General features: G+C 43.9%; 1 protein-coding gene across 10 annotated transcripts; it reads right to left on the bottom strand.

The window, feature by feature from the left end:
- Positions 1 to 7,537: 7,537 nt before the first annotated feature.
- On the bottom strand, positions 7,538 to 15,137 carry LOC120660449. 10 transcript variants are annotated; one of them, XR_005669604.1, is made up of 9 exons: positions 14,369 to 15,137; positions 14,001 to 14,076; positions 13,104 to 13,152; positions 11,949 to 12,064; positions 10,879 to 10,980; positions 8,878 to 9,884; positions 8,435 to 8,530; positions 8,141 to 8,223; positions 7,538 to 7,739 (listed from the first exon to the last, which is right to left on the bottom strand). XR_005669604.1 is itself a non-coding variant. In XM_039938989.1 (5 exons), the coding sequence occupies exons 1-4, from the start codon at positions 15,100 to 15,102 to the stop codon at positions 11,991 to 11,993; spliced, it is 921 nt and encodes a 306-aa protein (XP_039794923.1). In that variant the 5' UTR covers positions 15,103 to 15,137; the 3' UTR covers positions 10,879 to 10,997; positions 11,949 to 11,990. The 10 variants fall into 10 exon arrangements, 2 of the variants coding, with proteins under 2 accessions (XP_039794923.1, XP_039794922.1); XR_005669605.1 differs by lacking the exon at positions 7,538 to 7,739 and adding an exon at positions 7,787 to 7,998; XR_005669606.1 differs by having other exon boundaries at positions 8,435 to 9,884; positions 14,001 to 14,064.
- Between the last annotated feature and the right edge of the window lie 1,771 nt (positions 15,138 to 16,908).

The raw sequence follows: 16,908 nt of genomic DNA on the forward strand, positions 1-16,908 counted from the left end.
TAGTGCCCGGTGAAAGGAATTAGGTGCAGGGAATTGGGAGATAATTTGTTTCTATTTACGTTCCTCCAAGCGGGCGGCAAAAGAAGGGCTGTGACAGAGGGTCCCTGGGAGTTTGGAGATGATTTGCTGATGGTGGTGGAGTTTGATGAGACGAAAAGGCTAAAGGATCTGGAATTCACACACATCCCGATGTGGATTAGAGTGTTTGACTTACCGCTCGGTTTGATGAATGGGGTTACTGGTCGATTAATTGGGGAGAAGGTGGGAAAGTCTTTGGAGGTTGAGACTGATGATGATGGTTTGGCAGTAGGAAATTACCTTCGGATCAAAGCTCTCATTGATGTTCGCAAACCTCTCTCCAAGGGGGTTATGATGGAAGGCAGTCAGGGTGAGGACCACTTTTGGTGCAGCTTCAAATATGAATTTTTGCCAAATTTTTGCTACTCATGTGGGCTTCTGGGTCATGTAGAGAAGGAGTGCGATAGGAAGGTGTGGAAAGATGATACCTAGCAGTTTGGGGATTGGATGCGGGCAACACCGGCGAAGAGACGGGATCAACGTCCCCGCTGGTTTGGGGGTAGTAGCTCGGGGGGTAGTATGCAGCAAAAAACGTCTGGGCCATGGAGAAGAGGGGAGGTGGGGAAGGGGATGCTTTTGAGTGATGGAGGTGGAAGGGAGAAGATTTTGCTAGACAATGATCTTCGAGATGATGGCACTAGCCCGCTGAAAACGACGTCGCATAATATCACAGCAACAGAGTTGGTGATAGCACAAGCACTGATAAGGAGAGCAGGACAGAGTTGGGGGAAAAGGGGGATGGGAGGGGGGTCGAGCCGGTTGTTGGAGAAGGGAGTCATGTTGTTCCAATGGTGGTGTCGCCACTGGAGGAGGCCCCAAAGGAAAACACAAAAGAAAATGTAGATTTTCAGCAAGCTGCTGATTTGAAAGGGAGTGTGGATAAGGCTGCTATGGAGGTGGATGAGGTGGCTACCAATGTACTTGATGGAGAGGCGAAACAGGAGGCTCCTGTGGTTGGCAAAGGAGGCAAAGGCGTGCGGGAGAAGGGTGGGCCGTTAATTGCTGATGTAAGAAAGAAGAGAACCTCCACCTTCAGAAGGCGCCCACAGTGCGCGAAGGTGGGGGAAGGGGAGAAGAATATCCTGCCGCCGGGCTCGCGGAAAAGGGGCCCTGAGGAGGGGAGTGGGGAGAGAGATGAGCAAAAAAGGACAAAGATTCAGGAGGAGTTTGCTGAAGAGGAGATGGCGGAACCGTCTGAGATGGCTGGGCTGCATGAACAGCCCGGCCTGTCCCAATGAGGTAGATAGCGTGGAACTGTTGGGGATTGGGGAACGGCCCGGCAGTTCGAGGTCTTCTGGATGTCCAGAAGAAGGAGGACCCCAATGTTCTGTTCCTTTCGGAAACAAAACATGACAAGAGATGGATGGAGGGGCTTAGGTGGAAGCTGAACATGACAAATATGGTGGTGAAGGATAGTGTGGGGGCCAAGGGTGGTCTGGCACTGTTTTGGAAGAAGGGGGTTGATCTGAGGGTGTTGAGTTGGTCTAGATATCATATTGACTCTCTGATCAAGGAGGAGGATGGGGGTACTTGGAGGTTTACTGGTATTTATGGGGAATCTCGCACTGAAGAGAAAGAGAAGACCTGGAAACTACTATGTATCTTATACCACCGCAGCAATCTTCCTTGGATGTGTTGTGGGGATTTTAATGAGATCATGTTTAATTGTGAAAAGGACGGGGGGGGGGGGGGCACCAAGAGCTAAAAATAGTATGCTGAAATTTAGAGAAGCTTTGGAGGATTGTGATCTGCATGATCTGGGGTTTGTGGAGGATGCTTTCACATGGAGGAACCACCACCACAATGAGGCCAGCTACACGAGAGAGAGGTTGGACAGAGCAGTGGCAAATAGCACATGGCGGGCCCGGTTTTCATTGGTGCGGGTTATTAATGGAGATCCTCGACATTCTGACCATAGGCCTATTATTGTGGAGCCAGGTGTGAGAGAAAAGATCCATTGGAGGGAGCCATTGCAGGTTATGAAGAAGTTTGAGGCAAGATGGTTGGAGGAAGAAGAGTGCAGTGAGAGGGTGAGGGAGGCTTGGGAACGAGCAGTTGAGGGAGAAGTAAATCTGATGGAGATACAATCTCATGTGCTGCTGGAGTTATAGTAGTGGGATCGTGAAGTTCCTGGGGCATTGGAGAAAAGAATAAAAAATGCTAGAAGGGAGTTGGAGAGGTGTAGGAGGGCAACCATCTCTCAGGAGCAAATAAATCATGAGCATCTGCTTTGTTACAAGCTGGATCATCTATTGGACCAGCAGCACATCTATTGGAAGCAGAGGGCGTACTCTACCTGGCTGGCCAAAGGGGACCGAAACACAAAATTTTTTCATGCCCAAGCAGCTGAAAGAAAGAAGAGGAATACAATAAAGAAGTTGAAGGTGGAGGGTTGTGGGGAAGTGGTGGGGAATCACTTGAAAACTTTTATCACTAACCAGTATCAAGAACTTTTCATGTCCACTGCAGGTACCCATGTTGAGGAAGTTCTTGAATGTGTCCCAACTAGGGTCACCCAGCAAATGAATGAAAATTTGGGTGTGGCTTTCACACAAGAGGAGGTATGGGAAGCATTGAAAGAAATGGGGGAGTTAAAAGTACCGGGGGCTGATGGTATGCCGGTCCTTTTCTATAAGAAGTTCTGGTCTATGGTGGGGGAGAAGGTAAAAGAAGAAGTGCTTGCTGTTCTGAATGGTGCAGATATGCCGGAAGGGTGGAATGAAACTGTTATTGTTCTTATACCAAAAATCAGTTCACCTGAAAAGCTAAAAGATCTAAGGCCGATCAGCCTATGCAATGTAGTGTACAAAATCATTTCGAAGGTGCTAGCAAATAGGTTGAAACAGGTGCTGCCAGAGATCATTTCACCGTCCCAGAGTGCCTTTGTGCCAAGCAGGCTGATTACTGACAATGTTTTGTTAGCATATGAACTCACACATTACCTCAACCATAGAAAGTGGGGGAAGAATGGTGTGGCTGCTATAAAATTGGGTATGAGCAAGGCCTATGATCGGGTTGAGTGGATGTTTCTAGAAAAAATGATGACAAAGTTGGGGTTTTCTAAGCAGTGGGTGGAGAGGGTGATGAAATGTGTCACGACAGTGAGATATCATATAAAGGTTAATGAGGAGTATTCAGACAGCATTGTTCCACATAGGGGTCTGCGGCAGGGGGATCCGCTATCCCCATATCTATTCATACTGTGTGTTGAAGGATTATCATCAATGCTTCAAAGGGCAGAGGAGAATGGGAAGATAGAAGGAATTAGTGTGTGTAGGGGAGCACCGAGGATTAATCATATCTTTTTTGCTGATGATTCGCTAATTTTGATGCGAGCGTGCAGTGGGAATGCACAAGAGCTGAGGAGGATCTTACAAGTCTATGAGAATGCCTCGGGGCAAATGGTTAATAGGGACAAATCTGCTATCCTTTTCAGCCCAAACACTAGTTCTATTGATAAAGCTAAGGTGAGGCAAGCTCTTAACATTGCACAAGAAGCAAAGAATGAGAAATATTTGGGGCTGCCGGTGTCCATTGGTAAATCAAGAAAGAAAGATTTCGAATACATAAAGAAGAAAGTTTGGGTCCGTATTCAAGGGTGGCAAGAAAAGCTGTTGTCTAAAGCAGGAAAGGAGATTCTGATCAAGGCAGTGGCCCAAGCTATCCCAACCTATGTAATGTCTTGTTTTGAATTGACCAAAGGTCTGTGTGATGAGCTGAATTCCATGATTGGGAGATGGTGGTGGAGCCAAAATGACAAAGAAAACAAAATCCAATGGCTTGCTTGGGACAAGTTGACTCTCTCGAAGAGCAATGGAGGTTTGGGGTTCAGGGACCTCCATCTTTTCAACATGGCCATGTTGGCTAGGCAAGCATGGCGTCTTTTAGTATGCCCAGATAGCTTATGTGCTCAAGTGCTAAAAGCCAAATATTTTCCTAATGGGAGTATCTTGCAGTGTGAAGCACGTGATGGGATCTCATATACATGGAGAAGCATTTTGAAAGGGGTGAACCTACTTAATGAAGGGATTATTTGGCGCATAGGGAATGGTGAATCTGTGGATATTTGGACAGACCCTTGGGTTCCACTTGGTGATACGAGGCGGCCAGCCACATATAGAGGGCAAACAGTGTTGTCCAAGGTTGCAGATCTGATTGATCCGGGCTCTGGTTCATGGGATGAATCTCTAGTGCAGGACATTTTCTCAGAGTTTGATGCTAATGCTATTCTTAAGTTGAGAGTGAACCCGGATGTGGAGGACAGATTGGCTTGGCAATTTGATAAAAAAGGGCTATTCTCTGTGAAATCAGCATACAAGTTGGCAGTTCAAATAAGGGAGAGGACACGAAGCAGAGATGCATCAGGCTCTATGCCAGGTGGGCATTCTATTTTTAGATGGGATAAGATCTGGAGTATGGAGGTCCCAAACAAGGTTAAAATGTTTATATGGCGACTAGTTCACAACACCTTGGCGGTCAAGCGGAATTTGCTCCGTAGAGGGCTGAAGGAAGATCCCCTGTGCCCCATGTGCCATAGGCTTGATGAAGATTCCGGGCACCTATTTTTCAAATGCCACGCCGTGAAGGAGTGTTGGAGAGAGCTGAACCTTGAGGAGCAGCGCCAAATCTTAGCAACCTCTCAGTCAGGCAAAGATATGATGCAAAAAATATGGTCCTTCTCAGCCACAATCCAGCTACAAGTTGTGGTGTTTCTATGGAGATGGTGATCGGCCAGGAACAAGATTAACGCGGGGGAAAGAAGGATTACTTGCCCAGAATTCTTCTCTTTGGTGACTTTCTATGTGGCTGACTTTACTAAGAAAGAGACAAACAAAAGCATGATGCGGCCCACACCCAAAAATTGGGAGCCACCTCCGGAAGATATGTATAAGATTAATATTGATGGAGCTTTCAAATCTGCTACAAGTAAAGGAGGATGGGGTTTTCTTGTTCGCAATAGTGTGGGGGCTTTTCTGGAAGGTGGCTATGGTAACTTATGCAGAGTGGCAACTTCTTTTCAAGCCGAAGGGCGTCCTTCTCAAGCAAATCAGAGACTTGATTGAATCAGATTTTGTCTACTGTGAGATTCGGCATTGCCCGAGGAATTGCAACAAAGTGGCTGATTGCCTTGCAATGTATGGGGCGAGCGTGGTTAGCTCGGGCTCGTCGGTGTTCATGAGTCAAGCCCCCACTTTTATTTTCGACCTGGTCTCCAGTGACCTGGCTGGAGATGAAGTCTAATGGAAACAAGCTTTCCGAGTTCAAAAAAAAAAGTCATAGACCACGTCGAATGTCTTCTGCTGCGTGTTCCCGAGGATGCCGACGGGCATGTCGTCACCGGAGGACGTGAACGCCAGAGACGCCACGTTTGGCTCGTCCGACCCCAACTTCACCAGGACCCCGCTGATGTCGAGGCTCACCGTGGCGCCGCCGGGGACGGGCACCGGCGAGGGCGCGCGGCGGCGTCCCCTGATGAGGGCGCAGCGGCGCCTCTTGGGGTGCCCCCACCCCCCAGCACGGGCATGGCAGCACCTCCTAGGGTGGCCCCGGCGAGGGCGTGCGGCTTCGTAGCGCGGGCGCGAGGTGGTCCCCCGTGTTCCCGTGCTTCGTGGTGGCCCGCCGCAAGGAGCCCGACGCGCTGTGTGTCGAGATGCCTTCTGCCCTTATGCTCTTGCGTAGATCCGGCCAAATTCGTCATGGACGCCTTCGCTGAGGTGTTCCCCATCGACCGCCACGATGTTCGGAGCCCGGCTGACCTCGCTTGGGCGTGCATGCTCATCCTCGAGGCGGTCGTGCCAACGTGGAGCCGATCTCAGGGTCAGAGGCCAGGAGGGCGGCGCGGCGCGGGTCCGGCAGCGGAGCGAGGTGGCGCGCGCAGGCAGAGATCCGGGCGGCGAGGCGCGGGCGTGCTGCGGCGGCGCGGGTTCGGGCTGCGGGCGTCGCAGGAGTCATGCGTGGGGGGGGGGGGGGGGCAGGCCTGCTTGCGGGCGTGGACGCCGTGCAACAGGCAGGAGGAGGAGCTGCTGAGGCTCGGCCTACACCAGACAGAGGAAGCAGTGGCTGCGGGGGCGCATCCCCAATCCTCTTCTTCGTCATAAGCATTTCAGTACTTTGTACTAGGTATTTTTATCAAATAGTAGAAGCATTTTCAGTACTTTGCCATAAACATTTTTGCCAAATAGTAGATAACTAATGCTTTAGTTATCTAATGAGGTTTTGTTGGCATCCTGTCTGTCCAATCGAGGTTTTGATTTCGGGGGTTTTGCGTGGTGTTTATTTTTTTGGAGATGGTCATGGAGTAGGATACTCGTGTGCTCATCCCATGTTTGATTTTTTGCAGTCATCAACAGAGCACGTGCTTGGATCATTTTGGGTAAACATCACGACCGTGAATCGCAGGTGAGCTACCCACATTGCTGAGATCATTTTCGAAATATGTACCACACTGTATACTAAGCAACTTTTCTATTTAACACATGCATTAACCTGAACATAGACAGGCAATAATATTCTATTAATTAGGCAAAGTACCATTTATGTGTTGGCTAGTTTATGGGTATTTCTAATGTGTTTTTTTTTTGCTATGACCATTTGATATGATTTGAATACCAATTTGTGTAGATTATGCAATATGCTACTTGGTATACTAAATTAGTTCTAATGTATTTTTGTAGCTCTTATTTGGTTGGATTGACACAACAATAGCTACCTTTTGTTCGTCAGACTGCATTATTCGACAAACCTTATCACAGTTTTGGCTCAGCAAATCAGCAGCTTAGCGTTTAAGCTTGAATTGCCTTTTTAGGCCTGCATCATTTCTTAGCTCCCCACATGTGAAACTAAGCACAAGCTTTTTAGACATCCCACGTTGTTAGACAATAGCAGCTTCTCCACTGTAAAAATCAGCTGATTTTTGTGGTTCTGGAACTTGCACAATGCCATGTACTGGCCCCTGCTCGCCAACAACTGCCTGAGTGCAATATAAATGATTTGCATCTTGATCATCTAGGAAATCATAATCAAATTCTGGTGGTAGCTCGTTTAGATCCATTCTATCTTACTTTTTGCTTCTTTTTCTACAGAAGATGACATGCGCCTTTTTGCATGCTGAGCTGCAGAAATGATGAGTCACCTTGTGGTAACTGCTATAGCATAACATATTGCAGTATGGATAGTTGATGCACATGTAAGAACAGCTGCATCAGCATCATTTGATGCTAAATCAGATAACTTAGTTACACTAGTAGGGTTAGGGTGCCGCACGTGTTTTAGAAAACCAAATAAAAAAATTATGTTACAAAAAATATGTATTCCTAGCCACATATACCATTAGTTTGTGGATATAATATTTAGTATATTGTTCGTTACAAATTTACCCAAAATGAAAATTTTGAGATATACAGATCACATGGACATGACCATAAATACATGTCCCATTAACGACATCACAAGAATTATATAAGAGGGTAAAGATAAGAATAAAATATTTGCATTGGTCATATCTTAATTGTAGCACATCTTTTTTTTATTACAGAAAATTCACATATGAATGCCACATCTAACATACATATTATAAAAATTTAATGATGCAGAATCTTCACACTATGTCGCCAGAATTTAATTTCCAACTCATATCACATTTATGATGGACTCCGGTGTCACTGCATACAATTAAAGTTTCATTAAGTAAAAAAAACCAATCAGACTGGCCTTTTAAAATTATAATATATTAGTGATAACTGCAAAAGACCAAACAAAAGATCAAAGACACCATTACGGCAAGGTGCTATACACCATATAATTATATAGGGTGTTATCGATAAGTATGCCATGACACAACGTGAATCATCCAAATTACAGATATACACATGGACTAAATTGCAATAGCTTCGGCTTCTCCAACGATGGTGGCCAGCGTCACTGTTAGCTCGAAATCACCCGCGATGCAGGGCAAGATAGGGTCAATGGAGTAGGGCAATGGAGAGAGGTGGTCGTTAGGGTTCCATTTTACTGCGTACCCCCCAGAATCAGCGATGCCAAGAATGAATCGAGATAATCAAACCTTAGTTTTGCTGCTCTTCTTGTTCTTTTGCAGTTCCAAGCACCTCTCATTTATCCGGTTTGCACTGCCAAGCTTCAAAAAATCTGCAGGCGAACACATCACGCACCAACTCACTCAATGTATCAAAGAACTTCCCACCGAAATGTAATAGCAGCAGAAGCAGGAGGCACTTTCTTTTATAGTAGAGATCAAGTTGAACTGATCCTTCTAATTTTGTTCCTTACTATTCCATGACACGACAACAAATCACTGCAAAGGTAATTGAGAGTTTGAGTGAACATATCAGAAACAGACCTCGAAAGCCTGCTTAAGGTACTCGAGCTCCTTGTCTATAGTACTGATAGCCTGGGTGTAGGCCTATGTCGGGGAAGACTGGCTCGTAGTATGGATCTGTCCACACAATAAATATAAGAGATAAAGCTGGATAAACCTTGGCTGAAGAAAAGAATTAGAAAAAAAATGAATTTGCATCATACCCTAACAATAATCACTTCACATAGACCAGCAGAAATGGCTACTGACATAAGCAAGTTCTGTACCATTTCCTAAAATATGTGACTCGCTGTTTCTATTGTAAAACATTCAGAACATTGCAGTTTATTATGCCAAATGAATCACTTTACATGGAGCAGCAGAAATGACTACTGGCACAAGCATGTGTTGTCGCATTGCCTGAAACATGCATCTCACTGCTTTCTTCTGGTCCTTTCAAAATGTAGAAAACAAACATAGCTCACCTATTAAGCTTGGTGGTTGCTGTGACCTCCCATTCTCATGGACAAGTGCTTTCTTCTGGTCCTTTCAAAATTCTTCACAAAGAAAGTGGTTTTCTAAGGAGGATGGGATGTTTATTTATTTTCAATTACTCAGTTTACAACCCCAATTGTTTTCTCATTATGCTTTTGGAAACAATATGATGGCAGATTGCAGAATTGCAGGGCATGAACCATCTCCATATAGCACATGAAATCCTGATTTTCGAGCGACTGATAGGAGAGAACAAATAAGCATAGTTACAAACATCAATTCTTATACCAAGAAGCTTTTGTTATATCCAACCTTTACACAGCATGATTTTGATAATGCCGCAGATTAAATTTTCTAAGGACCTCCACAACCATGAAAAATGTTTTCTTAATGAATAAAAAACCCATAGCAACATTATTGCAACGTAAGACGGCATAGCACAACAAATGTCTCGGAACTCTCTGGCTCAGTAACTAACTGCCACAAGGGTAAGTAATTCAGTTTTTGTTGTATACTAAACTGAATGATTTATTTTCACCACAGCAACATAGGGTGATTCATAAGAATTGTGTTATCTGCACATCATTCAGGCTAAGAAATCTGAAGGTTTTCTACCGAACAAGATGAGCACTATAATGCATGCTGTACCTATAGACATTTTATAACAATATAATCTTAAAACATTCTAATGCATTCTAATTTCTTAATTGAGTTGGTATGAAAATACATTCCAGGCTTCAAGCATATTATAAGGACATTTTAATGCATTCTAAGCGGTTACAGAACAATACTTTTGATCTCTTATGCTTAAATAAAGTTGACCCAGTGTATAAGAATACTAAATCTGTATTCTCTGCCTAAAGCATAATCAAATCGGTAAACATGCAGCTTGGCATTACTCAGATTCATGAACAAGGGAAGGAAACATCTTGAAAGAGTAGGTGTTACCCAGCTGGCTTGAAGTGGCAAGAACAAAGGAGATCATTTTGACGGTATCCTGCAGCAGCATGCAACAGCCGATTATTGGTGATAGATACAAAGGGACATGTGATCGATTGTCTTACTGCATAATAGAGAGACATATTGGTGTGACTTTGGTAGCAAATATGACAGCCAAAATGAAAAGGGCTCCTGAATTTACCTTCCAGCCAATTTTACTGGAACTTCTAGTGCAGCTTACAGACCAATGGAAAAAATTCTTATCAAAATAACAATTTTACACTTATATGATATGGATGCAATTTATGAGGACAAAAATTAGCTTTGCCCAGATAACAAAATACATTAATCCCAGCCTGTCCTTTCTGGATGTGATCCTTACTTGCATGTATCATTCACATTGCAAAACTCTTTGAGGCAATCATTTAAACTGAAATCAAGCAACTTCTATAGCTCAACATTTATGGAAAGCAACTCTGTACATATAAGCAGCCAATATTTCTTCAGAAATGATTATTGGACTCAAGTTCACTATATTATCATAGAGAGTGGAATAAAGAAACCAAATATATGTAGAATAGCTGCTTACCTGTTACCTCAATAGTAATCACTACAATGCCATTGTCTGATCTCAGTAAAAAAAAGAAAGGATGAATCAATATGATTATTTAGTTTAGCAAATAGCAAAAGTGCACTTCATTTTAGAAGTAGTTGCAGAGTTGAACATGTATTCAACTATTCATATATAGCTGGGCTAAAAGATAGTCACCAAAACTTCTATATTATAATAATTTGGAACATCGCTTTCATTGTCAGAGGATTCTTCTGCTTGAGCTGGTGTTGGCACTGTTGCAATATTGACTATCACAACAATGAGCTTAGCCAAGCGTGTCTTTATTGTTAAAACATCAGTTTAGCAAGAGGCCCACGTGCGGCACAGCACATGTTTGCACAAAATTCAAGGAATAAGAATTTTTTAATTGCTAACTCAAGAGCAAATATATATTCATGTCAGAACAAACATATTGGAAACAACAATAGACCAGCAGAAACTTTGAATGGATCAGCCAGATAACATCTGAAGGTGAAGGATCGTGTCGCTGCCCTTCAATGCGGCGGGAGTGGCTTCTCCGAGGACGGCGACACCATTCAAGCTGGGCATAAACGCCATCTGTTAAAAAGCTCCAAGAATATAATCAGAAGATTGCAAGTTTTTTCAATTAGTTTCTAAAAGATAATAAATCATTCAAAAATCATAACATTTAGAATTTCATGCATAAGATAATGCATATTCATTAATGTGTTCAGGGACACGGAGAAACAAAATGAACAAGTACTACCAGGTAAGAAACAGTAGGAGCAAGATTAAATGACAATAAGTTGGATACATATCTTGAGAGGCTAAAATTTGAGCTGGAGGCAATGCAAGGGAGGGGAATAATGAGCATATGCATTTTTTTCCTTTGCAAATGAAAACATATTCTTATGGATTTGATGTGTATAATAAAATTGAGCTATAACTTAAATTCTAGTACGGGAATTTGAAGAGAAACCACGGTCTGTAGATCCCAGTGCACAGAAACTCTATCCAACTATTTATTATTTTCCTTTGATTAACATTTCAATCTGGAAGCTATGCAGTAATGGTTGATAAAGGGAAGGTACTCAGGTTTACAATCTGGGAGCCTTCATAGACACATAGAATTTTAAAAACGATATAGCAATGCTAAACATACACGAAAGATGCCAGAGAACCTACAAGCTGAGTTGTTATTTACCTTGTGCTTCTTAGAATCCAAAAACGGAAAATAATGAGGCGAAGAGGTATCCATGACGCAACAAAAAGATGAAATGCCACAACAGCTACTTGGCCACAAACTTCCACGCTGATTCCTTAAATTTATTGATTTTCTTTCTACTATCATCTAAATTGAATCTACCCAACCAGGAATTTTTTTTATGACAGCAATGTACAATATGTCTAACTTTTCTGAACACTATTAAGTTGGCCCGTGCTAACGCTATGGGTTAATAACATAAATATATTTAAGTACAGCATCACATAATTGTACTTAGAAAGAATGCATACAGGGCTGTGATAAGATCAAGTTTCGGTCATCACCTCAAACTGACTTGGATGACTGAGCTTCTGCACACCATCGCTTTAGAAGTATGGTCCATGGCAATACAATATTCGAACCGCCAAACGTATAGCAGATTGTATGGCCTGGTTTTCCCCTGCACATGATCAAAAGAATACTCGGTCTTGGTCCTACTAAGGGTTCAGACTTAGTAGGACCAAGACCGAGTACATGATGTGCGATTTCAGCGCGACTAGGCATGAGGGGGGAGACGTTAGTCTAGATGGGCAAGTGGTGGTCCAGAACGATACTTTTCGGTATTTAGGATCGGTGCTACAAAAGGATGGCGACATTGATGAAGATGTTAGGCATAGAATTTCAGCTGGCTGGTTGAAATGGCGGCAAGCTTCTGGCATCCTTTGTGACAAGAGGGTGCCACAACAGCTAAAAGGCAAATTCTATAGGACAGCAATTCGTCCGGCGATGTTATACGGTGCTGAATGTTGGCCTACAAAAAGGCGACATGTGCAGCAACTGAGTGTAGCAGAGATGCGGATGTTGCGGTGGTTTTGCGGGCACAAGGAGGGATAGAGTCCGGAACGAAGTTATTCGGGATAGGGTCGGGGTGGCACCAATTGAGGAGAAACTTACTCAGCATCGGCTGAGATGGTTTGGACATGTCCAACGAAGGCCTCCTGAGGCGCCGGTGCGTAATGGGGTTCTTGAGCGGGTCGATAATGTAAAGAGGGGTAGAGGTAGACCTAAACTGACGTGGGATGAGTTGGTTAAGAGAGACCTTAAGGATTGGAATATCTCTAAAGAGATAGCTTTGGATAGGAGCGCTTGGAGACTAGCTATCAATGTGCCTGAACCTTGAACTTATTTCTTCCGGGTTTCATCTCTAGCCTACCCCAACTTGCTTGGGAAAAAAGGCTATGTTGTTGTTGTTGTTGTTGTAAGAAACAATATAGGCATTCCTTCTTCCATGAATAAGTGTCCCGAAAGATATAGAAGTACAAAATTCTACTTTAAGTAGGCTTTGAAGTAGAGGGTTTATAGCTGAATGTGTCCAAATTTAAAACGTTTATATGGAGTCAACACTGAACAAATGGAACAACTGGATAGAGTACCAATCGAACAACTTGATTCCATACTTTGCATCATAACATTAGGAAGCAGACTCAAAATATTTTTACCTTTGGTTTGATGTTGTCCATGCCAGGAGATATTGGGAAGCAACAAGTTCTGCAAAATAAAGGATAATTAGGAAGATGTTCAAATAAGAAAATCATTTGCTTAGCAACAGTATTCATGTTAGGAACTGAAGTCATGGTTAATCCCAACAAAGAAACAGGTCACTGTCAACATGGCAAATTATATTTGGTGTTGAATTCATGCAGGGAAGCAGCAAAATTAATATCTTACAGTTTTGTGGACAACAAGTATATAAATGATGCTAGTATCAATCTTTTATTTTATTTTTTCATTCATCAGGTAGTGGTAACAACTAAAATTTGTAGCCAACGGTAGCGAGTAATATCTTGTATCCTAAATTCATTGACAAAACTAACCTACAGTTTCATGAAAGACTAAAATGATGTCAGCCACTGTAGCCCTTTACCTATCAGATTTCAGTGCCCCTTGCCATTCACTCTAAATAATATAATCCAATTGCTCCAAAAAACAAAAACAAAAAGATATACCACATCAGAACAAAACAAAACTATCATCATGGGTGATTAGCTAATATGATTATTGCAGAATCAATTGTCGGCAATAGAAGACTGAGATTTAGTAAATAAAATGTGTTAAATAGAAAATAATGGAAATAGTTTCTCTCCGATCTGCTTCTCTACACGTTAACTCACTCTAGCGACTTGCGGCAGTTAACCAAAACAGAAAGAGATAAATGGGGAAATAGTTTGTTAACCCTGTGAGTGAATCCATGTTCAGTAGTGCAATCAAAATTACTTCAAAAGGATGAGATAAAAACTTAAACAGACAGAATTATCGGCCAACACAATGATCTAACAATGCAAATTCTTTATGCATAGCATTTCCAATGTATACTTTGACAGGTATTCAGAGATAACCTCTATTATCAAGCTGTTTTCGTAGGCAATGCCACAATGCCTCCTCCATAATAGATCTCCCTTCCTACAAAAAAATCTCTATTGTTGTCAAATTTAACATGAGGCAAACCAGGAAAAGGCCATCTATCGGATTACTTGTAAGCTATAATCTTGTACTATATATGCATGCTACAGGCGCCCATTCTCGTATAGAGATTATATATATTCTTTAAACATCATGACATTAATAGATCTTAAATTAAAGAGTAAAACACTATATTCTTCAGTAATCACTAACCACTGTGACTAATCACTAACAAGAAGCCACTACTCACTAATCAGCAGCAAGTAAACATGTAAACTCATTATCAGGCTAGAAGAGAACTTACATTGGAGGACTCCTCAGTTGTTGGCGTCGTTGCACGGGAGGACGAACTTGAAGTCGCCTCGTTGCTGCCCTGCAGCGCCTCACCGTCGCATGCTCGCCGCCCTTCCGTCGTCGCCTGCCCGTGCCTCCCAACCTCCCGGCCGCTGAACTGTGCCTGCGCCGTGCGACTCGAGCCGCCGCCGCCGACTGCCCGATGCCGGCTGCTGCCTTGCGCCCTTGCGTCCCCAGATCCGCCCCCGTAGCACTCGTCGCTTGCTCCACGCCGTCAGGCCGTCGCCCTGTGGATCGGATGACGACGAGGAAAGGGTACGCGGTGTGCTCCCTTTCCTCCCCGCTGGATCCCGAGGCGACGGCGGCGGCGGCGGCGAGGTGCAGCTCCTTCCTCCAGGTATCCGCTGACCTTGCCTCTCGCGGATCCGCTGGCGGCGCCTCGGATCCCGCAGCGGGCGAGGAGAAGGCCTCAGGGCCTCGCCTGCCGGCGCCTCTCGCGGATCCGCTGCGGGCGCCGGTCCTGGGCCTGGGCGTGCGTGCGCGACGAGGGAGCCGCCGGACATGCGTGTGCCTGGGAGGAGGGGGCTGGAGGGGGCGCCGCCGGCTAAACCCTAGCCCCGACCTGGAGGAACGAGCAACGGGGAGGCGGCCGCGAGAGAGGGAGGGGAACGGAGAAAAGGAAAGTGCAGCCGTGCGGGGGAAAAAAAGACAAAGCGGCGCGGTTGGGAATCGACCCGTGGCCATTGACCGCGATTGCGGCTGCCGAGCACGGGTACGCGGGTAGAGAACCCCGCGGTGAAAAAAAATAACGGGGGAGGGGCGCCCCCTCACGAATGAACTGGCGATGACGACGAAATCCGTCCGCCAGCTTGCCTGTCAAACATTTTGGTCTTACACGTGGATCTCAAAGTGGGATTTGTGAGATGGGTATAGAAACTAATTTTGGTGAGAAATATTTCAATTGTTATGGATCCTTATAGTATAGATTTGGTAGATAATTTTTTATTTTTTCCTTTATTTTTCTGCTAAATCTTATTGGTACTATAGTAGGACACGTGGCGCCATCGCAAAATTTGCATTGGGGTGAAACAAAGTCGTGAAGACGACGTGTCCGACCGATGCTTCTAGAAAAGATGGATGAAAATACCACCCAACATGTAATAGACATAGTAGTGTAGGACAATGATCATTTTGCGGAGGACTTGTGGAAGATAAGAGAAGAGGGGTTGACATTCCCGTGCTCCCTCTCCCTCTCCCTCGCTCCTCTTTCCTCTTTTCTTTCTTCCACCTAGGGTTAAAGATTAAAAGATGAAGACATAAGATTTTGTACGGTGGATCATCGAGAAAATGGAGGCCGTATTCTCCTCTCGCCCTCCGAAATTTTGATTCGATTTAACCTGTGTCTCGGGTGTCTTGATTTATGTTGGAAGCTTTGGATCCTTATTTTTCCCTCTCTTGTCCTCTGTCTTTGCGATGCAGAAAATAGACTTTACGTGAGGGAGCGCGACGCGGCTTCCAGGCGCTCGCGCGTGCGGCCAGCTGCGGTGACCTGATCCCGGTGGTGCTGCTCACGCCGCGGGACTGGAGCAGCGTCCAGTGCGGCGGCGCGGCATCAGAGGTGAGCGGCGGCGGCTGTTTGCTGCCGAGCAACAGTCCGCGGGGGCGAGCCGCGAGCGCTCTGCTGCTGCGCGCAACACCCCAGCAGGGCAGTTGGGCCACGCGGCACTGCAGCCCAGGTGCAGGCTCAAGGCCTAGGCACGGTCGGTAGCCTAACAAGGGGAATTTTTTCATTTTTATATTTAAAAAAAACAAAATTTCAAAAATATACGTCGAAATTTTCAAAAATGGGTGCCTGTCGCCCCCTGTCACCCAGCCAGTGGGCGACAGGACTTAAATGTAAAAAAAATTACATTTAGGTCCTGCCACCCAGGGCACATTAAATAGTGAACTTGTAAAATCGATATAAAATCGTAGAAAAATCGGAAAAATACAAACTCAACTTTTCTGGATTCTATGAAATAATATCTACAACTTTTGTTACATAAATTTTTTCATTTGATCAATGTATCTAAATCAAGAAAAATAGTTCTTGTACCTAGAAAAATCTGAAATAATTCATTTGGTCTAGTTGTGCTTATCTAAAATTTACCAAACTTTTTTTATAGCTCTTAGGAAATAAAATAATGGTGCTGTAAAAGTTATGGCTTCTAATACTCAGTATAGCAGCATGGATAAATAACACATTTAAACTAGACATATTGCAAGATCTAATTTAAAAATTTATTCTAGAAATGTTTTCTGGGCCTACCAATTTTGTACAAGCCTATGTGCACCATATGCAACACTCTGGCCAAAGATGACATGCATCCAAAGGATGGATCTTGAGATTTAAATAAAAATGCATTAAACTGGTATTTAAAATAGAGCAAGACACATTGATCAAATGAAAAACTTTATGTAACAAAAGTTGTATATCTTGTTTCATAGAATCCAGAACAGTTGAGTTTGTATTTTTTTTATTTTTCTACGATTTTATATCGATTTTACAAG

The sequence above is a fragment of the Panicum virgatum genome, chromosome 2N (assembly GCF_016808335.1).
Source record: "Panicum virgatum strain AP13 chromosome 2N, P.virgatum_v5, whole genome shotgun sequence".
NCBI lineage: Eukaryota > Viridiplantae > Streptophyta > Magnoliopsida > Poales > Poaceae > Panicum > Panicum virgatum.

Bases quoted from the DNA above. Each gene is read 5' to 3' on its own strand.
- LOC120660449 (XM_039938988.1), bottom strand. From the start codon at position 15,102: ATGGCCACGGGTCGATTCCCAACCGCGCCGCTTTGTCTTTTTTTCCCC. The intron at 14,077-14,368 runs GTAAGTTCTCTT...ACAACAATAGAG, and splicing joins CAACTGAGGAGTCCTCCAAT to ATTTTTTTGTAGGAAGGGAG. The intron at 12,065-13,103 runs GTAAAAATATTT...GATCATGTGCAG, and splicing joins TGGACAACATCAAACCAAAG to GGGAAAACCAGGCCATACAA.